General features: G+C 60.0%; 8 protein-coding genes across 8 annotated transcripts; all 8 read left to right on the top strand.

The window, feature by feature from the left end:
- Positions 1-1,032: 1,032 nt before the first annotated feature.
- Positions 1,033-2,559, top strand: LDBPK_260670 (hypothetical protein, conserved; the record flags this gene model as incomplete). The annotated part of the gene is made up of 1 exon (XM_003861607.1): positions 1,033-2,559. The coding sequence occupies one exon, from the start codon at positions 1,033-1,035 to the stop codon at positions 2,557-2,559; it is 1,527 nt and encodes a 508-aa protein (XP_003861655.1).
- A 969-nt stretch (positions 2,560-3,528) lies between these two features.
- Positions 3,529-4,281, top strand: LDBPK_260660 (hypothetical protein, conserved; the record flags this gene model as incomplete). Its single annotated transcript, XM_003861606.1, has 1 exon — positions 3,529-4,281. One exon carries the CDS (start codon positions 3,529-3,531, stop codon positions 4,279-4,281), a length of 753 nt encoding a protein of 250 aa, XP_003861654.1.
- A 1,283-nt stretch (positions 4,282-5,564) lies between these two features.
- On the top strand, positions 5,565-6,242 carry LDBPK_260650 (hypothetical protein, conserved; the record flags this gene model as incomplete). Its single annotated transcript, XM_003861605.1, has 1 exon — positions 5,565-6,242. One exon carries the CDS (start codon positions 5,565-5,567, stop codon positions 6,240-6,242), a length of 678 nt encoding a protein of 225 aa, XP_003861653.1.
- Positions 6,243-7,699: 1,457 nt separating this feature from the next.
- Positions 7,700-8,044, top strand: LDBPK_260640 (hypothetical protein, conserved; the record flags this gene model as incomplete). The annotated part of the gene is made up of 1 exon (XM_003861604.1): positions 7,700-8,044. The coding sequence occupies one exon, from the start codon at positions 7,700-7,702 to the stop codon at positions 8,042-8,044; it is 345 nt and encodes a 114-aa protein (XP_003861652.1).
- Positions 8,045-8,850: 806 nt separating this feature from the next.
- Positions 8,851-9,984, top strand: LDBPK_260630 (protein disulfide isomerase, putative; the record flags this gene model as incomplete). Its single annotated transcript, XM_003861603.1, has 1 exon — positions 8,851-9,984. The coding sequence occupies one exon, from the start codon at positions 8,851-8,853 to the stop codon at positions 9,982-9,984; it is 1,134 nt and encodes a 377-aa protein (XP_003861651.1).
- A 1,598-nt stretch (positions 9,985-11,582) lies between these two features.
- LDBPK_260620 (hypothetical protein, conserved) lies at positions 11,583-15,956 on the top strand (the record flags this gene model as incomplete). The annotated part of the gene is made up of 1 exon (XM_003861602.1): positions 11,583-15,956. One exon carries the CDS (start codon positions 11,583-11,585, stop codon positions 15,954-15,956), a length of 4,374 nt encoding a protein of 1,457 aa, XP_003861650.1.
- Positions 15,957-16,903: 947 nt separating this feature from the next.
- Positions 16,904-17,206, top strand: LDBPK_260610 (10 kDa heat shock protein, putative; the record flags this gene model as incomplete). The annotated part of the gene is made up of 1 exon (XM_003861601.1): positions 16,904-17,206. The coding sequence occupies one exon, from the start codon at positions 16,904-16,906 to the stop codon at positions 17,204-17,206; it is 303 nt and encodes a 100-aa protein (XP_003861649.1).
- Positions 17,207-19,418: 2,212 nt separating this feature from the next.
- On the top strand, positions 19,419-20,588 carry LDBPK_260600 (hypothetical protein, conserved; the record flags this gene model as incomplete). Its single annotated transcript, XM_003861600.1, has 1 exon — positions 19,419-20,588. The coding sequence occupies one exon, from the start codon at positions 19,419-19,421 to the stop codon at positions 20,586-20,588; it is 1,170 nt and encodes a 389-aa protein (XP_003861648.1).
- Positions 20,589-21,404: the final 816 nt, after the last annotated feature.

The raw sequence follows: 21,404 nt of genomic DNA, 5'->3' as shown, positions 1-21,404 counted from the left end.
GTGTGTGTGTTGCCTTGCGCCTCTCCCCCCCCATCCTTACCTCCCCCCGATCGCCCTTTTCGATCGTTTTTGCTTTCCTGGACTTTTTTCTCTTACATCTGTCTTTCACGCCTGCGTGGCGTGTGGAGGAGGGGTGGGGGCACGACATGCTCTTTTTCGCGTGTCGCCGCCGGCGGTACGGACGGCATCGCCGCCGCAGTGGTTGGCGGGTGATGTTCGTGCCTCCGTTGGCTTGGCTCTCGCGTACACCTCTCTGTTTATATATATTTATCGTGTTCCTTTCGATTGACGTATATATATATATATATATGCGTGTGTGTGTATGCATAGGAGTGCATATATATGTTTTTCAGCTGGCGCTGCTTTTTCAGTTTTTTTTTTTCCATCTCTCGCGAGCGCGTTCCCGAGCCGTTGGCACGAAAGAGTCGATAAAAGGAACGGTGAAGGCACCCCGGAATGGCGTGGCAGTGGCGTGATGCGTTCCCTCTCTCCGTCCACATCCATCTCGAATGCCTGTCCGTCACGTGGGACGGTGAACCACTTGCGTGCGGCGGGCGGATGGGTGAGGACACCATGAAGGGAGGCAGAGACGGCGACACAGAGGACATACACACAAATACACACACACACACGCTCGCTGCCGCTATCATCTCCTCTCTCTAGAGTGCTGCAATACAACGAGTCCGCCGCTGTCGCGTTGCTGGGACCTGTTGCTCCATGAGTATGTCTCCCTTTTTCTACTGGACACCCTCGCCTGTGCCCTTTAATCTTTTTGCTTTACCGCATCAGTGGCGCGTCACCCGCCTCTCCTCTCTTTCTGCAGCGTGTGCCTATTCTCTCCTGCATCACGAGGTATGTGTCGCCAACCAAAGACTCTGCTCTACACAAGCGAACGCGCTGACACACTCGCGGACATACTGCAGGTCAATCACAGTTTATTGCTTTTCCTCCTTTAAGCAGGCAAGGGTGGGAGGCCGGAAGGACTGACGTCACTATCCTCTGCCCCCTCCCACCCATTTTCCATGTGCGTTGATGCTCCTACGTGAATCTTTCACGGCGGTCCGTCGCCTTCGCGGGGCTGTGGCCTTCACACCGCTTCGGCTCACGGCTGTTTGCACGATTCCACGGTACAGCACCGTGCAAGACGGGCGCAGCTGCCGGGAACAGACACACCCTCGCCGCCATCAATGTCCTTCGCGGAATTCTGTAGCTGGCGTCCACCAGCGACATCACCGCCATCATGCGCGGTCGGTGGAGCCTTGTGCCCGATTTCGTGGTGCGGCACCGTCGTCGGGACGTCGTGGTAAGTCGCGGACGCGCAGTGAGGCGCACGTCTTGCATGAGGCGACTTTGCGGCCGTCGCGTTTTACACCCATGAGAGCTACGAGGGCGCATGATGCTACGTGCACCTCGCCGTATGAGTTGAATACGGCTCAGATGTTGGACGCTGTGCTGGCTCTTTCCTCGGCTCTTTACGAGGACGAGGCCGCCGCGACGGCTGCCCGCTTCAATGACGCCAAGGCGCCGAGTAATGCTGCCGACCACCCCGTCTCCTCTCCACATGTGCCCCCTATGACGTCGTACCGTGCTCTTGGTGAGCTGGAAGGGGTGACGGCGGTTCCGGAGGATGCGTATGGGTCTCTCGACGCGGAGGACTTAATGACGTCCATGGGCGCGTGCTCTGAGGGATGTGGTGACAAGCGGGACAAGCGTACACTGCACATCGATCTCGCTACCAACTCCCCGGCGCCTTCTTTCTCGAGCGCCGTTATAGCGCAGCCTTCAAGTACTGGCACGACCTCTTCCTCCATCGTGGCTACCTTCGCTGCCCGTGACGTCCCGCTCGAGCGCAAGGTGCTCCAGTTTATGGACCTGTGCAGCAACGCGAGTGCAACGCCACACCTAAGCGGCGACCACAGCGACGCGGCGTCGCAGCTACCTTGGAATGGCGGAGCGGGAGCGCGAGCTGGCGACAGTAGGAGGGATCGCATTACTCCTTCCGCTGCCACCGCATGGTCTTCTTCCGCTGCTGCAGCGCTGGTATTGCCGGGGCTGGACATGAAGGCCATCCTGGCACATGGCGTGCTGGAGAATCGTCATCTGCGTGGCCTCTCTCTCGTTCGGTGTGACTTCTCGCTAGTGCGGTGGTCGCACGTGACGCTGGAGGACTGCGACCTTTCGCGCAGCCTCTTCTACGGAGCCAAGCTGGACACCGTGATTTTTCGTCGCTGCAACTTCACAGGCTGCATCCTCAAAGGCGTCCAGTGCCGCCCATCCTTGTCCACCACGGCCCGCTTTGAGGACTGCGATTTCCGCCTTGCCGCTGTTGGGCTGACGTGCATCCCACACGACTCGAGGCAGACGGGCAAAGACGCCGATCAAGGCCAGGGCATCATCTGTAGCAGCAGCCGCCGGGACGGCCCATCGGTGTGCTTCCTTCGTTGCAACTTCGACCTCAGTGACTTTCAGTTCAGCCAAGGCCTTGACAAGGCCAAGTTTGTGAAGTGCAGCAATACGCGTTCGGCCTCGCGCTTCCCTCTCCGTGTTCGCGGGGGCTAGGCTGACGGGTTTAGCGGGGTTTTCGACGACGGAGGATGAGAGGGTAGGGGGGGGGGGCGAGGGATGCATGCGTGGCGATGCGTGGGTGCATTATACAGCACGAGTGGGGCCAAGCTACTGCTTTGCCTTGTCGGGCCTCCTTGTGGTCATCTCTCGCGCCTCTCACTGTGGCTTGGCCTCCTTTACGACCGACGCGGATGCCGACTTCCCGCAGCTTGCAGGGCGCGACCGCACGTGCACGTGTTTGCATGCATGCAGCGATGAGTCTGCGTATGCTTGCTTCCTTCGTTGCCGTTTCCATCGTCACAGGTACGGACCAAAAGAAGAATATACTGTCACCCTGAAGCACTCGCCGCATGTGTGCTTGTGTGTGTGCGTCCCCAACCACCTACGAGGGCAGGCCTGTCCTTTCCCAAGAAGGCCTTGCGTCTCTCATACCCACTTCGGTGCGTGACTCATCCACATCGTCCTCCTCCCCCTTCTGGAACTCTCCTCCCCCCTCTATCTCGCGCTCTTCCCGTGTGGTGTTCTCTCCGCCAGGTTCCATCACACACGTGTCTTTCTACGCTGGGCGGTTACTCTCTCCCTCTACTTGTTTGTCTGTGGTGCTTGCGGTGTGCGTGAGCGCCTGAGTGCGTGAGTGCCAGCCGAAACAGGTAGCTCTTTACCACTTCATCCATTGGTCTCTCTCCACGCCCAACAGCACGCACGCTGACATCCTCCCCACCGACTCACTCACGGCTCTGCTACCCTTCCCCTCCTGCATACCTCCGTCCCCCAACCCCTGTTCAGTCTCTCACAAAATCTTTTCAACACCACCGCCCTCTTCCCTTCCCTCTTTTCCGGCTTTCATTCCTCAGCTGAGCATCTTCCGTGCCCCTTCCGTGACTCACAGCGCGCCCTCTCGCCTCGTCTTCCGCTGCATCTTCGACTCCACCGTTTGTGCTCCCCTTGCGGGCTGATTTTGAAATGAACCCCGCGAGTCACTCACAGGGTGGGGCCGCCGTGCCCCCCACGGTGACGGCGACAGCGGCCGGTAGCACCCGCGAGGATCCGTGGCCGCAGATGGAGAAGCAGGTAGGCGGCATGCTGGCGGACTTGAACGCGCAGATGCAGCGCTTCCGCGACACGGCTATGCCCACCGTGATCGCCGAAAACGAACTGCTGGAGGCTGTGGGCGGCTGCAGCGAAGCCGTGGAGGATATGCGCTTTGCCCTCGACACCGCCATGGAGCACCCGGAGTCCTTCGCGATCACTGCAGAGGAGCTGCAGAGCCGCGCAGAGCGCATTCGCGGGTGGGAGCGAGACATGATGAAGGCCCAGCAGGTCGCAGAAAAGGTCAAGGCGGCGCAGCGCAAGCGCATTATGGCTCAGGACGGCGACATCGGTGACGGCGGGGTGCGCGAGAACAGCGACTTCCTTCGTCAAGAGCATGATATTCAACTAAGCATGATGCAGCAGGACGACCAGACGCTGGATCGGCTGTCGAGCGGCATCCATCGCGTCAAGGACACCGCTGTGAACATTCAGGATGAGCTCAACACCCAAGAACACATCCTCGACGACATTGATCGCGGTATGACTCGTGTGCAGATGCGCCTGGAGGGGGCCATGAGGAAGGTCAGCAAGCTGATTGACTCTACGAGTGATAGAGGCAAGATGATCTGCATTGCTGTTCTCTTCCTCATCCTTGTGATTTTGATTTTATTTGTCCTTCGGTAGTGCACAGAGGAGGGGGTCTCAGAGAGGAAGAAAGGAAGCCAGGGCGCAGCAGAGTAGTTACTTCTGTCATGGCTCTTGTCAACGAGACGGAGGCGAGTTTTGGTCGGAGTAACCCCCCTCTGTCCTTCCTCAAAGGAAGAGGGGGGAATGAATGCGTCACCAGCGGTGTGTGTGTGTGCTTGTATGCCCATTTGCTGACCCTTCTTGCCATTTTCTTGTTTCCTCTCACTGTGCGCGTATCTTTCTCTCTCCCTCTGTCAGAAGTTTTGGCGCTGTCCGCTCTGTGCTTGTGCCTGTGTGCGTGCTCACGTTTGTGTCTTGGCCCTCTATCGTTGAAGCACGCCGCATGTCTCCCTTTCCCTCTCCCTCCCGCTAGCCACGTGGGCTGCCGCATCCTCTCTCCAATGCTTCCGAACGGAAAAGAAACGCGCACACGGCATGTGCTCATTGAGCATATTCTGGGCGCAGCGCCAGTCGGAGAAAGAGAGTGTGTTGTGCGCGTGTGTGTTGATGTGCGCGTCTCTCTTCACATGAGGCGAAAGACAGAAGAAAGGAACGAGCGCGAAGGGGCTAGGAAGAGGGAATGGAGTTGGGGAAGACACTTTCGAAGTGCTGAGACGGAGGGGTGTGTGTGTGCGCGGAGGTGCACTTCTGCTACCGGACTGCGCACATGCACGCCTCTCGTTTTGTGTCTGACGGCCCTGCTCGCGTCCATTGCTTTCTTTCCCGTCGAACACCAACAGAGAACAAAACGAAGGGGAACCGAGCGTTGCAACGCCACCGTCTGCAAGGCTGTTTGCGTGCCGCTATGTGTGTGCGCGGAGCGTTGCTGACACTGGCCATGGAAGTGCGTTGCTGTTTCGCATGTTGGCTAACGCATCCAGCCTAACGCGGCAAGCCACAAGGCATACGGACGCACAGCTAATAATGGTGAGCCCCACAGACATGCCGCCTTGCTAAGTGCAGTTGCGAAATGCAGGCCGCACGTTTCTCTTCCCCTCTGGGTTTATGGACGCACCCGGCTGTGTCGCATCTCTAATCGAGGGCGTCTCGCCCGCTGCTCTCATGCACGTGCACCCTTTTTTGGTTACCCCTCGCCCTTCTCCTACGAACATTTCCTCTTCTTCGTCTGCTCTCTCCCTTGTCGCACGAGCACGCACGAACACATACACACACCTGACACGAAGCTGCCCTGCTTCCCCCTTCTCTTCTTCTCTGCTGCCGATTCGAGTGCCGAGGGAGATTCACCGTGACAGTCTTCTTGCCCCTCTCACCGTCCCACAATGCTCCGTTTAACGCGTCTGGGACTTGGGGCGGCGCTGCTGCTTGTGCTCTTCGTCGTGTTATCGGTGTCTGCTGAAGAGGGCACCGTCACCTACTACGGCCAGCTGCGTTTGCCGCCAACCTACCTGCGTCACCCCGACTGCTTCGAGGCTCTCAACGACATCCAGCCGGGGAGCGTGCTGCTGTACAATGGTCAGCACCGGTTTGTCGTACCCACCGCCCGCGACGGCTCCTTCAGCGTGTACAAGCTGCCGTACGGCACGTACATCTTGCAGGCGGAGTACCACTACTTCATGTTCCCGACCGTGCGCGTCGAGGTTATGTACCGCGACACCGGCGACGACCAGAAAGAGACCTTCATCCGCACCTCGGCGAATGACTACCCCGTGCGCCACCTCGAGGGCAGCGGTCTCGACGAGGAGAGCCCTGCGGTGATCCCCTTCTCTGGGTACCACAACTACTACATTCCCCGCCAGCAGATGGATATCGTGAGCCTTTTAAAAAGCCCCATGGTGATTATGTTGCTCGTCTCGGTCTCGCTGATGGGTCTCATGAAGCTGTTTCCTGAGGAGGAGATTCGTGAGTCGCAGAAGATGACGCGCGAGTGGCAGAAGAAGTTGGTGAAAAGCGTGTCGACTGACAAGACGGGTGCCAAGCTACCAACCATCACCAAGTAGAGGCACTAGAAAGGATACGCGAGAGAGATCCTACCGCCTGCTCTCTAGTTGTTTAGCCGTCGTGTGAGGTGAGTGGGGTGCGAGTTGCGTGCTCAGTATGACGGCTCGTCGACGTGAGGCCGTGTTGATCTTTCGCCCCACTTCTCGTGCTGGATGGATGCACTGCGTGCGTCTGTGCTGCATAAGTCTGCGTGCGTGCGCGCTTGTGCTTGGCTGCAGGGGCGTCTCCTCCTTTCTCTCTGAGAGTCGCAGTGGTGCTCTGTCCTGTGCGCTCTGTCTCTCTCCTCTGTGCCCCCTTCATCTCTCTGCGTGTGTGTGTGTGCATATCTGCAGCTCGGCATGCTTGTCGCGCTCGCGCTCGCACTCACATCCCTTGTTTCGCTCCGTCGCTGCGCAAGCGTGTCTGTATTAACTCTCGTATTCCTCAGCAAGAAGTGAAAGCGCTCAGGAAACCGAATTTGGGGATGCGGCAGGGCGGGTGGGGGAGGGAGGGAGCATCGGTATGCTTCCAGAATCGGATCGCATGAGGGTACACGCGAACAGCTCCCCCGCCTTTGCTCCACCCCCTTCCCGTCTTTATCGCTCTCTGCTGGCCGGGGTCAAGCTTTCGTTGTCCCTGTGTGTAGAAGGGGAAAGACGGAGGTGTGGGAGCTGGGGAGCATGATGGAAGAGGCTCACACACAGGATGCGCACGCCGTGTCATGGCGCGACTCTCGTGAAAGCCGGAAGAAGCGATGAGTGTGCGTGCGCGCGTGCGCAGGGCACGGCCTGACACGAGGAAAGAAAGCGCGGCGTGTGTAGCTGCGTCTCTTCATCGCATATCCCCTCCTCCCCCTCACACGCGTAAGTGGGCGAGGAGAAGCGAGGGACCGCCTGCGCAAGAGGACGTGGACGGAAAACGGCTTTTCTTTTCCGCTCTTTTTCTCCCCCAATCATCAAACAACTATCACAGAGCAGCCTGGTCGGCACCTCGACCCCCTCTTCGTGTGCGTTGACAACCTGTCCTACACACAGAGAGGAGTGGGACGCGTTTGTACAGCAGCACGCACCACCTTCCCGCGCGACTCTTCATTGTTGCTCTTCTCTCTTACACACCAGCACACACACACACACACATTCCGCCTCCTAACCAATTCGACTCTCAACCACGGCGGTCTTTTCCATGCCGTCTCGAAAGGCGCGCGTCTTGCGCTGATCTTCGCTGCCACGCTCATCAGTGCCGCTCTCATCGCCACGCCGCTGCTCGAGGCGAGACGCCAGCTTTGACGGCAACAACCCGTCCCGCGAGATGGAGGGCGTCGAGGAGGCGAACCCAGAGAGCTACTTCGACCTTGTAGGCCACGATCGGTTTGCGCTGCTCGAGTTCTACTCGGACTGGTGCGGGTACTGCCGCAAATTTGCCCCCCCCCCCCCCCCTGTACGATGAGTTGGGCAAGTACGTTCGGATCCGCCCTGAGATGCAGCAGAGGCTTGTGGTGGGGAAGGTGAACGCGCCGAATGAGGCGCGCATACAGCGACGGTACAAAGTCAGTGGCTACCCGACGGTCATTATGGTGCCACCAAACAAGCACGCCGGCGTCGAGTTCACTGGGAATCGGAACTTCAATCAGCTCTTGGACTTTGTCGAGCGTGAGAGATGGCGAAGAAGGAGTACGCTGTTACGGAATAGACTGAGGGGAAGGGGCGACAGAGAAGGTTGGAGGGGTCGCGCGAGGGGTGGGTTGCGTGGACAGGGGGACCTGGCAGAGAGGGGCAGAGGCATGCGTGTATGGCGCGCAGTGCGGGTAAAAGTGGACGGCTAGGTTGTGTGTGCATAAGTGTCTATGACAGCTTCTACACCTCGCTTTCGACGGCGTTGCTCTGCCGCCTGTTTCCCGTGCTGTTCGCCTCCCTCTCCCCGCTTTCTCGCTGTGCGCGCCCTCCCTCACTGCCGTTGCCCCACTTTCGCCGCCACCGCTGCTATGCTGAAGTGCCAGACACAATGTGAAGAGTCACCACCCCACACCACCGGCTGTGTTTCCAGCGCACACGTCTTTTTCTGTGCCGCTCCTTGCGTGCTCCATTTTCCTCGATGTGCCATAGACCATCAAGTGGTTTCTGTGAGATGCGCGAACATGCACGAAACCCACACATGCCCTTCACGCAGGTGGCCCGGTGAAGGGGCCTCGTGATTCACGCAAGAAACGAGATGACGCGTGTTGGGCTCATCTCTTACGTGCCACTCTCTCTCTCTCCGCTCTTCACGTGTGCGTGTTCTCGCCCCTCCTTTCCTCCTCGCCCTCTTGCATACATCGCCCATGCACATGTTTGCCTCCGACGACCGCACCAGATACCGTCCCCTACCCTCTTCTGCCGCGAACGCTCTTTTCGCCCCCATCTCCCTATACAGACACGCACGTCAACACGTTCACACGTGCGCGTGTAGGCACGCCGCTCCGACAAGCTGCACGTTTTTGCTAGTATCACTCACGACTTCTTCCTTCCTCCCTTCGGTGACCTCTCTCGCCCGCCGTCGGAGCAGACGTCGAAAAGGATAAAAGAAAAATAAGCAAGCGCCTTATCCTTTCTCCGTCTTCTCCGTCTTCTCCGTCCACCTCTCGCGCTCACTATGAATCGCCGGCTTAGTGTTGTGCTGGCGCTCGCGCTCGTGGTCTTCGTGCTCGCGGGGTCGTGCAGCAGCGAAGACCCGGGTGCTGTGATGCCGGGTATCGTGCAGATGAGTAAGGACAACTTCGACCAGCTCGTGGGCAAGGACAAGGCGGCATTGGTGGAGTTTTACGCGCCGTGGTGTGGCCACTGCAAGAGCATGGCCCCCGAGTACGCGGCTCTGGGCGCGGCCTACGAAGCGAGCACGAACGCTAAGGACCTGCTGTTAATTGGCAAGGTGGACGCCACAGAGGACAGCGACCTCGGCAAGCGCTTCGGCGTCACGGGGTTCCCGACAATTCTGTACTTCGCTTCTGGCTCATTGGAGCCGGAGAAGTACAAGGGCGGCCGCACGGCCGAGGACTTTGCCAAGTACCTCTCGAGTGCGGTGGCGGGCCTGAGGCTGACCATCCCGAATGAGCCACAGTTTGCGATGGAGCTGGTGCACACGAATTTTGATGCAGTCGTCAAGGACCCGTCGAAGGCGGTGCTCGTTATGTTCTACGCCCCGTGGTGCGGCCACTGCAAGGCGCTGAAGCCGATTTACAACAAGCTTGCCAAGGTGTTCTCAAACGATAAGGATGTTGTGATCGCCCGCATCAACGCTGACGATGCCGCCAACCGGAAAATTGCAACCGAGTACGCTGTTTCCGGCTTTCCGACGCTGTACTTCTTTCCCAAAGGCGCCGATGAGAAGCCGGTCGAGTACAAGAATGGCCGCAACCTGGAGGACTTCCTCACCTTCGTGAACGAGAACGCCGGCAAGCACCGCCTCGCTAACGGAGACCTCTCATGGGAGTACGGCGTCATCGCAGAGCTCGCGGAGGCGGTCGCGCGTGTGGCGACGAGCTCCGGCGAGAGCTCCAAGGCAGCAGTAGAGGCGGTGAAGGCGGTCGCTTCCACGCTGACTGAGAGCGAGGACGCCGCGTACTACATCAAGGCAGCGGAACGCATTGCGGCGAAGGGCCCCGCGTACGTGGAGAGTGAATCGGCTCGCCTCAAGCGCACCCTCGGAGGCCCTGTGGCGGGCGATCGCCGTGATAACATGGTGATGCGCCTGAATATTCTGACCTCGATCCAGAAGCACATGAAGTAGACCAAGCAGGAGTGGTGAATGGCCGCCAACGTGGGCTGGGAGAGAGGGAGTGAGAGTGCGGGTGGGCCCCGCTAGACCTGAAAAATTTGTGTGTGTGTGTGAGCGTGTTTGTGTTCACCTGTGCGTACAGGCGCCTGTGCCTTTCCCTCCTTTTGTCTTTTTTGGCCCTCCTCTTGTCTCTCTCTCTAGCTCGCTGGGCGGGTCGGCGCTCATGTACGACGCCACAACCAAAACACCACCGTCGCCGTTTCTCGGTTCACCGCTGCCCCGCCTTCCCACTTCTAGCGGTGCTGCATTCTCGCTCTTCTCTTTATTCGCCTCTCTTCATCATATGGGCTTGCATCATCGGTTCAGACTCTCTTCCACGCGTGTTTGCGTGTGCTAGGAGGAATAACAGACGCAGTGATGCTGACGGATGATGAGGACGGAGTTAGCGGGGCCGAATACGTGACACTCTTTCGCCATTCTCATTTTCCCTCTATTTGCACTTATGTGCTGTGCGCGTGTGTGTGTGTGTGTGTGTGTCGCGGGGGTGGGGGTGGGGTAGCAGTGACGGTAGGCGGGTGCGGGGGAGGAGGGATCACCGGACTGAGTCACAGCGCCGTGCCCGGAGGACGAGCCAAACGATGGTAGAGCAGCGAACCGGCAAAGAGATCGCAAAAAAAAAAAACGAAGTACATGCAAAGCCCAGGGAAAGCACACATGAGCCCCACATCGAGATCTACACACAGACACACACACCAGACAGCACACATACGAAAACCGCAGCGCCAGTGTTGAACGATGGGGGAGGGGAGAGTCCCCGGCGTGTCTCTCGTAGGCTCTGTGCCCAAGTGAAGCTCTTTTTCTCTTGCACTGGTGTCTGTTATTGAGTGTGGGCCGTCCTCTCGGGACCTCCTTGCTCCTTCCCCTGGCGCGGCTGCAGTGCCAGACGAGCATGCGCATGCGCACATGCTTTCTCTTCCGCTCCGTTCCCTCGCTCACAAGACGGGCGGCACACGCGTTCGCATGCGTGTATGGAAGCGTATGGGCAGCAGACCTCCTTTGAACTCCAGGTGTCGAGAAAGGTCTCTCGTTCGTGTCTAAGGTTTGTGCATCTGATCTCCCCCGCCTTCTTCCACCTTCCGCATATCCGCTCTCCGCCTCCAACTTTTTCTTGCTTGAGTTTTTCGCGACCACCATCATCCCCACTGTTAGAGTGACGACGTTGCCCGCCCTCCCATCGCTCTCTGTGTGTCTCCATCCCGTTCGTCGCTGCCCTGCCCTTGCTTCTATCCCTTCCTCTGCCGCAAACGTGCGTCGCGGTGTGTTTTGACTCCGAAGCCGTCCGTGCATGAAGTTGTGTGCGTGCCTGCATGCGCGCTGGCGACAGACAGTCATAGGGCGGCCCGCCACCACATACCGCACCTGTGCACACACACGCAAACACACTTCTCTATCGGGAGACGTTGGCGGAGACAGGGTGGCGCGACAGTCCCGCCGTCGTTCTACACGTCTTTGCGTCCCATTCCTCGTATCTCCCTTGGCCCCGTTTTGTGCCGCCTTGCTGCTCAAGGGCACAACGCCTCCGTCCCTTCTCTCCGCCGTCCTCGGCCAACATGGCGCTGAAAGGGTCTCTGCCGGGGGTGCAGTTCCGCCGCAGCCAGTCTAAGGATGCGGTGCAGTTGGCGGGGCTCCTACAGCTAGGCGACGCCGTGCAAGACGGCATCCCCACACCGGCTGTGTTTCGCATCCACAGCACAAGCGACTTTGCCACCCTCATTCAAACTGCGTACCTCTGTGTGACGGCGGTGCGTGACACTGCCGCGACGGCAAATGGTGCTCAGGCCGAGGAGGCTGTCGTCGGATTCATTGCGCTCAGCGACGAGGTACAGGGCGTGAGCCACCGGTACGGCACCGCGAGCAACGGCGATGCAGACGAGAAGATGCTCGAGATGGAGCAGTTGATGGCTTTAGCCGAGAACATGCATGGCGCCGTAAAGGGGGCGACGCTGGAGAACAGCCTGTGGCTGCGCATGCTTATTGCTCCGCCGAGTGACACCCTTGTCGAGGCGAGTTCGGCGACCACTGCCATCTCGGCCACCGACACATCTGTTGTGGCAGCCTCGCAACACAAGTCCTTTACGTCGGAGGAGATGGCGATGAGCCTGCTGCGCGCCGCTTTGGGCACGCTGAGCGGCATCGAGCATATCTTTATGTCCCTCGGCTCTGACTTTCCGAGCCTGGAGTCGGTAGCCGGCATAGCGCCGCTATCGGCCAAGGTAGCTGGCGTGCTTCCTGTGGCTTCGTCATCGGCCCATCATGCGTCAACGCGGAAGCTTCTGCACCTCTCCCGCGCCACGGTGCTCCCCCCGCTTGCGATACGTCAAGGCAGAGTGGAGGACTACGACGACGTCGTGACGTTGCTCATTGCTGATGGGCCAGGAGTCATCACGCAGCTGCCGCAGGACTTCTTCCTGGAGGAGATTCTACAGGATCAGGACACGCACAATAAGGTCGTCGTCGCCGAGAACAGTGTAACGCATGAGGTTGTCGGTGTCGCGTGCCTGCGCCAGTTGACAATGGAGGAGCAGCAGCACACAGCCCGGCTGTACAACACGGATGCCCTCGACCGGCTGAAGCGTGTGAGCGCGGACGCATCAGGGAATGATGCCCAGCCCGACAACGGGCTCTCGTGCACCTTCAGCATCTTCTTTCTGTACTTCAACCGCGATTTCGACCACAGTGCGTATCGGCTCCTGCCGTACTTCTTCCACGAGTTCCCCACGTGCGACTACGCCACGCTGCAGCTGTCGCACACGTTACCATTACCGGAGCCGATGATACTAGAGCGGTTCCAGTACATTCCGCTGCGGCGTTATCAACCGCACAACGCCCGTGGCGAGCTGGTGCCGGCCCCCGATGCGCTATGGGTGTGCCCCCGCGTGTCCATGGCGATGGATCACGGCGTGCAGGCGCGTGTAGAGCTGCTGACAGATCCTTGCAACGCCATGCTGCGCAAGAAGGTGCTCTCTCAGTTTCCGGCGCCCAATAATACTTCTGCATCGACGTTCGCGAGCCGTAACGGCAGACCGGCCGGCTCGGGTGCTCGCGCGGCGCTGCATCATCAGGAGAGCCGAAGCGGCGCCAGCGGTGCTCTCCCAGGATTCCCGGGGATCTCCGTGGAGCTGCTGGCTGCGCTGCAAGACGACTTAGATGCGTCGGTGCCAACGGCGTCCCAAGGAGGCGATAGTGAGAGTGGTGTAGTGACGCAGAACCGCTCCGTGTTCGCGCTCACATGGGGCGAGCATTCCGCCGGTGGCACCGCGGGCGTATTGTCGTCCGCTGCGGTGGTCGGCGTGATATCGGTGCAGGCTCTTTCGGTTGCCGAGATGTACGCGCTCCGTGCCAACTACGACCTCGACCGCTTCCTCGCTTTCAACGCCGCACAGGGGTTCAACTACGCAGCCACCGACATCTCGCTTTCCGCAGAAGAGGGTCCACTGCGCTATCGCTCGTTGGAGCTGCCTGGAATTGTCGTCCGCTTCGTCTACATTCGCCCCGTGTTCCGCCAGCACCTCAAGTTCTTCCTGCGCGAGGTACTCCGGCAGACCCAGACGGAGGTGATGCTCCTGCTGACGAGCACCAGTGCGGAGCTGTACCAGACCGCCGTGGCTTCCTTCACCTTCGCCCCACCGCGGCGCGTCGTCGAGGTGGCGGCTGAGCGAAAGAGGAGGGACTTGAATCTGTTTATGAGCACGGCCGGCAACATTGCCGAACTCCCTGAGGTTAACGATGTGACGCCGACCGTGACGCAGAACACCGCCGCCGCTGCTGGCAAGGAGGAGACGACGCGCACTGGCCTGGAGCTGAGCTCTCTCTTCTTTACGACGCGCCGCTTCCTCGGCGACGAGCGGGTGCGTGTGCACCCGCGCGTCGTGATTGTTGGTGCCAGCGCCACGGCACTCTGCATGCTGTACGAACTCCTCTCCGTGCCCTACCTGGACTACCTGAGCATCACCGTCGTGTCGACAGACGGCATGCCGTTGCACCCGAATCAGCGCCCAATGCGGCAGTGGCAGGTGGATGGGATGGAGCTGCTGGAGCGGGAGTACATGCGCCTGCACCTCGGCGAGGGAATGAAGCAGGCGTCGTCGCTCAGCTTTGGCGCGAACACCATCCGCGTCGTCCAGGGCACTCTCATCGACATTGACACCACCATGAAGTTCGTTCAGCTAGAGAACAGCGTTTACGAGCCGTACGACCAGCTGCTGCTTGCGACGGGGCGGCAGTACATTGTGCCGCCGTCGATCCGGGCACTGCAGCAACAGGAAGCCCACGGTGCCCGCGGCGGCATAACCGCGCTCTCGAACGAGGTCTCCGAGGCTCGACTGCGCCAAACGTTGGCGGAGCTGAGCCAGTCGGTGAGCGGGTCCATCGCGAACATCGTTGTGTACGGCTCCGGTCTTGACGCCATTGCGACGCTCTCGACAATGGTATCCATGGGCTTCCCCGCGCAGCGGCTGGTGCTGTGCCGACCCAACACTGAGCAGACGCCGTTTACCGATGCTACCTGCGGCCAGGCGACGATGGCGCTGCTCCGTGCGCTCGGCGTGACAGTGCTGGACGGCTACGGCTTCTCGCGTTTGGAGTTCGACGAGGAGACTCTGACGTCCGTGCTCTTGGCGTCTCTTTCCTACGAGCGCAAGGCAGGCGACGCCGTCGAGCTGCCATGCGCGCTGATAGTGTGCCTGGAGGAGAAAGAAATCGACCGCAGCGTGCTCACGGCGCTGGCGAAGAGGTCGATTGTCTTTGATGGTCGTGTGATTGTGGGCAGCGCGTACGAGACCAGCCGACCAGATGTGCTTGCCGCTGGACCGGTCGCCATGTTCACTCGCCGCTACGGCGCCACGGAGGCTTTCGAGGCTTTCAACCCGCGCGACGTCGGCAGAGATGTGGCACGGGTGCTGCTTGCTCGGCTTGGCGTAAAGGAGTTCCAGGTGCTCCCCGCAACAGCGAATCACCCGCAGAAGGACCCGGCGGGCCACACATCGGCTGACAACAGCAGCTTGCTGAGCGTCATGCACAACCAGATGCTGGACAGCTCAGTCGTCATTGGTGCGCCGTCCTCAATGTTGGAGGGCGCGACGCAGGAGCATAGCAAGCGCGTCCCGATACTGCCGTCCTACACGTCGCCCGTGTCGCGCCGAGTTCGTCTTCCATGCGGCTACCAGTACGTGAGCACCGTCCGCGGCTCCGCTGCCTTTGAGGCAAAGGAGTGCATTCCGCTCCAGTTCAGCTCCACTGACATGCTCAGCGTCCCGCTCGACGACGTGCAACCTTTGAGAGGCTCGTCGGCGGGGAGGGTGGCCGCGGCGTCGTCATCGCGTGAGATGATGACCCTGTACGTCCACGCTCGGTATCGTACAATCGACGGCGTCGTGTACTTTGGCAACGGCACCCCTGAGGTGCACAACTACCGCTCCTTGATTGGGATGCCGGAGTCCCTATTCCACCTGCAGTATCGCTACAGTGAGGCGATCAGCAAGCGCGACAGCACGGGCAGCGGCTCCTCCCCCAGCATAGCAGCGCTGGGCGGGAGTGGGGCCACGACGACTCCAGCCGGCGTTCTGACAGTGCCGCTCCGCAACCAGCAGTTCGACCTCATCTCGTATCTTCGTCTGCCGACACTAAAGCCGCTCCTCACCGACCGTTTTGCTCGCTTCTTCTCGCAGCTCCAGCGTGACGTGCAGACAGCAGAGGAGGTGGTGGCTGTCCGTGAGCGTGTGCTGGCCGCTCAACAGGCAGCTGGAACACTGACGCCGGACGACGCAGCTAGCCGCGTAGCGGAGTTGACCGACGCAAAGGCGTTTCGGTACAAGGTGCAGCTCGCGCTTCTCAAGTACATGCACGAAAGCAAGGACACACGCCCGCAGGACATGTACCTGCCCAGCATCGAGAGGCAAATGGCAGGGAAAAGAGTCGTGGTGTAGCCCAGGCGGCGGCGGCCGGCACATGCCTACACAGATCGATGCACCGAGAATGCCGCGCAGCTGACGCCTACATGGGCTCGGGAGACTGTGCCGCTCCGGCGCGTGAACTCTCAGGTCGGACTTTCTCCGCTACCGCTCTATCAGCGCGTGCGTGTGTGAGCGCGTCTCTCTCGCGGGGAGGGGCCTTGCCTCTTCTCTTTTCTTGTTTTCGGCTGATTCTTTGTTTCCTTGTTCGCCCTCCGCTCCACCCGCTTCGGTGACGCTCTTCCATGTACAGCACGTCATGGCGATGACACCCACAAGCACTCGCACACGCGCCTTCTGTCTTTTTCGGGGTTTGCCTGTGCTTGGCTTTATGTAGGTATAGCTCCACACACTCGCCGACATGCACGCGACTGCCCTCCCCCGGTGCCGTTCTCCTTCTCCCGCCGGCCCGTCTTCGTTTTCTCTCCCTGTTTGTGTGGCCGCCCGTTGCACTCCTGGTGACGTAAACAGCAGCAGCCACTTCTTGCTCCTTCTCCTTTCACCCTCTCACGTACACGCCGATGTGCTGTGGGTGTGGCATGATGAGATGGTGGCAACGCCTAAGAGAGCCCGTTCCGAGCTCAGGAAAACGAAAACAGAAAACACAGCGATGCGTCGCTTCTCCGAGGCGGAAGGGGGATGGAAGGGCGGCCTTCTCCTCAACAAAACTGCTTCTCTGCTCCCACCATCTTTGCGTACGCGTCCCTCCATCTCGTCTCGCCTCGCCTCGCCTCGCGATTGACGCACACACGCACACACGCACACACGCACACACGCACACAACGCGGCCTTTGCATGAGCTTTAGCCTCCATACGCTTTCCCACACATCCCCATAAACCGCTGCGCCGCAACCACCACTATCTTTCTCTCTCTCTCCCTCGTCGCACATAAGCCTAAACCTTTACAACTTTTTCTCCACAGCATGCTCCGCTTCACCATCCCCGCCCTGAAGAAGCTGCAGCCGCTGGGCCAGCGCGTGCTGGTGAAGCGCGTGCAGCCGGCGAAGCAGACGAAGGCCGGCATCCTGATCCCTGAGCAGGTGGCTGCCAAGGTCAACGAGGGCACCGTTGTGGCGGTGGCGGCTGGGTCGAAGGACTGGACGCCGACGGTGAAGGTGGGCGACACGGTACTGCTGCCGGAGTACGGTGGCTCTTCGGTGAAGGTGGAAGGGGAGGAGCTCTTCCTGTACGATGAGAGCGTGCTGCTTGGCGTGCTGTCAAGCTGAGAAACGGGTGGAGAAGAGACCGACACGGCGGACGAGGCGCTGAGGATGAGCTAGCGAATCAGAGACAGCGAGAGAGCTCGCCCAGCCGGCGAGAGAGTTGTGGGGAGGGGAGGTGAAGGATGAGATGGCTGGAGGCGACACGGAAGGGAAGGGGGAAGAAGGTGCGCATTGCACTGATGACATCCCTCTCGCTCTCCCCCGTCGATTCAGCTCCCTTCTTCTCCCTCGTTTTTTTTTTGCGGTAGCCTAATTGCGATGCATCTGCTGATCATCCCTTGCGCCAACCTTCTTGGTTGCCTACCTTTTCGACCTCGTTGTTCGCGTCCGCTGGTCCCAGTGGCTCACGCCGAGGACGCGTCCGAGGTCGAACTGGGCGGCTGCTTGGCACACGGCATGCGCACGCACATACACGCCATCTGCGTTCCCCCACTCTTTCTTGTCAGAACTCTGCTTCATTGGCTGCCTTGCGTCCACTCCAGACCGCAGCTTCGAGTGCGACTTTGCTCTCCTTCTCGCTGGCGCGCTGTGGTAGAGCCTGAGTGTGCGCTGCACCTCACCTGGAGCGGTGCACAGAGATTGCTCAAGGAGAACCATTGAAAGGTAGCGTGTGCAGTGATCGTATCATGGGAGGAGGGGTAGGGTTGGTGGTGGTGCGGAAATTGATGTCTGCGAGATTGAGCAGCGGCTCTCGTCACCTCGCAACGGCCACTTGAAAGTGACGACTGACATCAGAAGATTATCCGAACAAGGATGAGCGTTTCCGCCCCCCACCCACTCCCTGAGCGATAGGTCGCGCCTATCCGCTGCAGCTCCGAGTGCGGCAGGGAGCCCCTCTCCCTCTGTCTCTCCCGACATCTCTGCCCCTCTCCCATTTCGTTGCTGCGGCTCCGTCTGCTCGTCCTTCTGTTGCTCCCTCGCTCGCTCTGTTGTTTTTTTTTCCTCTCTCGTTCGCATCCCTCTTTGTGCTCTCAGTGAGCTTCCACGTCACACAGACAGAGAGACGCACTGAGGGAGGCAGACACCCCCCCCCCCACACACCCACACAGAGACTTTACAATTTTTTTTTTTCGTATGTTGTCAGCGACTGCCCCGCGCACTATTATCCGTCGTCTCCCTCCCCTCCTCCCCGCACCCCTTGCACGTTTCGTGCTGTTTTCGTTTCGTGTTTTTTTTTTTTTTGGGACGCCGATTGCATCATCTCCACCCCACTGCTGATTCACCTCCTTCACGCTCCTCTCCTCTCTCTCCGTATCTGCACCCCTCCATCCTCCTTCCCTCCCTAGCCCACCTTCTGTCCATGCTAGTCTTGCCTGCCGTTCCTCCGTGTGTGCCTTCGTGCTCGCAGGAGGGGTGGTGGCTGCGGCGGAGGCGAGAGTGAGGGATGGGGGCTGTACGCATGGCATGGGGGTAATACGGCGGAGATGACGTGAGAGAGCTGAAGTGGCGGTACCAGCGACAACAGCAGCGGAGCTGCGCTTCGAACGCCCAAGGAAGGAAGGAAGGAAGGAGGGCCGATGCGGAGAAACAGCATCCACGCTCTCTTTGGTGGCAAGGAAGCAAGCAACGCACAAACGGTAATAGCAGTAAAGCCAACAAGGTCGATGCGCGGAATCAACGTCATTGTGTGGTCTCCTGACAGCGTGCCCACTTCCGTGCCGTAAAAAGTGCGCGCGTGGCGAGTGTGGTCGTCATGGCAGTGGCGGTGGCGGGCGCGACTCACAAGCGGGCACCTCACAACCTCACTTGCGGCGCTTTGCCTCTCCCTCTTGCGCACACAGGTGTCCCCCCTCCCTCCCCGTTCCTGCTCGATGCGTCGCCGGAGTCTGCCGACATCACCTCCATAAACATGCACTCGTCACGACGTGGATGTTGCCTCCTGCTTCTAGTGCGAGTGTGTGTATCGCGTTAACCCTCCTGTGCCTGTTGCGAGATCCTTTCTGTCTTTTGAAGTACCCCTCCCTCTGTCCCACTGCTTACTCGCTCCTCACACGCATCCTACACTTCACTTTACATCCCCATATGCGCATATCCGCACTCGCGCATCACAGAACTCCCACTCGCGCGCTCTTCGGTGGCTGGCCCTCTTCCTTTGCCCACACTTACATCGCGCATCCATTCCAGTGCACCCTCCCGTGTCATGTATCGTGAGGAAGCGGACGGGTCGGCGGTGGTGTGGGGCATTCCTGTCGCACCGTTTGTGCCGGTGCAGCACATGCAGATTGATGTGTCCACCTTAAACCGTCTGGGCAACTATTGCTTCCGTTTTGCACGGGAGCACGGGTGGCTGCAAACGCCCGACGAGATGGCGCTCGCCACGCCGTGCGCCCAGGGCAACAAGGCACGTCCGCCGGTGGAACAGGGGAGCCATGCCTACACAGGTTCGGACAACACGTTCTTCTTCGCCGGCGTCGAGGAGATCCTCGATAACCCGTACCCCGACTTCGAGTTGCCGCCAAGGCTGTCGAAGTTGTCCGCTGAGGCCCACTTCTACCTCGTCCACGTCGGCAACAGCTCCTACAGCGTGTACGGCCAACTTTACACCTACTTGGACGAGCAGGGCGAGGCAGCGCGCGGCTTCGTCGGCAGCTTCAAGGTGACAGCAGTGTGGGTGTCGAAGCAGCAGCGCACACCGACGGCGCTGCCTGCTGATAAGCGGTCGCAGTTGCGCTCCGTCATCGAAAAGAGTGCGCCGAAAATGCCCTCATCTGACGTCGCACGGGTTCAGCGACTCTCGGTGAGTGACCTCCTGCTGCAGAGCGGGTGGTTCGCGAACGCGTCCGCCATCGCTTCCATGGAGATCGCCGCGTACTCTCCGCTGTCCGCTCCTCCACCGGACGCGTTTCTCGTCTCTCTGCCTCATGTGTGCACCGCGGCACCCCTCTGGCTGCTTCATCGGCGCCACTTCATGCTGCGCGAGACCGATATCGATTTCAACCTGCACGTGAACCAGCTCGTGACGAAGCTGCTCGTGATCGACGCCTTCCGCGGCGCTACGGCGGATGCGCGATGTGCCTACTCGCGTCTCCTGCGCCCCGGCGTGCCGCCAAACCGCGCCGACATACTGCTGCGCAAGTTCCGCATCGACTACGTCCGCGAGATCCCGGTGAGCTGCGTCGCCACGGAAGTATTTCTCTTCCCTGTAGACCCGGCACGTGCCAAGGCACAGTTCTCCTGTGTTGGCACTTCTGCAGGCGGCGGGGATGCTGCTGCTACCACAACTGCGGTGATTCCAGGTAGTGACGCAGCCGACACGCCTGCGGTGGACATGATGGGCATTGGCTTCTTCACGGTCGGAGTGCCAAGCTTGGACGATGCTTCCTCGAAGGATCGCTTCATTGCCACGGTGGGTGTGATGACTGCTGCCACCTGCTTCCTGCATTAACTAATACGTCTTCTTTCCGTTCTCTTACAAGACTACCCTTCCAGTACCCGTGGCTTGCTCCTCCGCTGCACCCCATCATACTCTACTCTCCCTTTCCCCTGCGCTTCTCCCTCTGCGCTCGAGGGTATATGCCGCGAGAATTGGGTGTGTGGTGTGTGTGTGTGTGTGGGGGGGGGGGCAACGTAGGAGGACTGCAGACGAGATGGAGGCGGACGGTGGTGGAGACTAGGAGAGAGGCAGGAAGGGGGATGGAGATGTGCAACGCTGAGCGCAGCACAGACCGGCACTTCCGGTGAAGCGCGTGGCGCGTATTGCCCGTGTCCGCCTTTACGCTTTCCTCTTTAGGGACTTCGTGTCTTTTTGCGTCTGCTTGTGTACTTGCTTCCCTGGTGACAGGAGACCCCACCGCTTCGTGCGTCATAATCAACAGGGTCCATTGCACCCTCCCCCCCCTCTGCGCGGGAGGGAGCCGATCAGACTCCACCCCTCCCTCCTCTATCCCCCTGCCAAAAATGCCGAACCGCTTCTGGTGGCGGCAGACTCAAGCGCCTACGACGTAGCGAAGCTAGAGCGATGCATGGCTGCTGATGTCTGTGGACAGGTCCTGGGCGGCGCTGCGTCGGGGCGACCTGCGACCGTGAGCTCGGTTGTGCCATCCATGTGACGGGCGGCGTGCCAGCGTGACTCGAGCGCATCACAGCCGACCCTCACACTGCCCACTGGCATGTGTGCGTGTGTGTGTGTGTGTGGGTGTGTTGGGGCCTGCACCACCGCGAGGGGGACGCACCAGTCGCCAACCGGCACAATGCGGGCGCC

Source organism: Leishmania donovani, chromosome 26, assembly GCF_000227135.1.
Source record: "Leishmania donovani BPK282A1 complete genome, chromosome 26".
NCBI lineage: Eukaryota > Euglenozoa > Kinetoplastea > Trypanosomatida > Trypanosomatidae > Leishmania > Leishmania donovani.
This window is presented reverse-complemented; position numbering and strand designations above follow the sequence as displayed.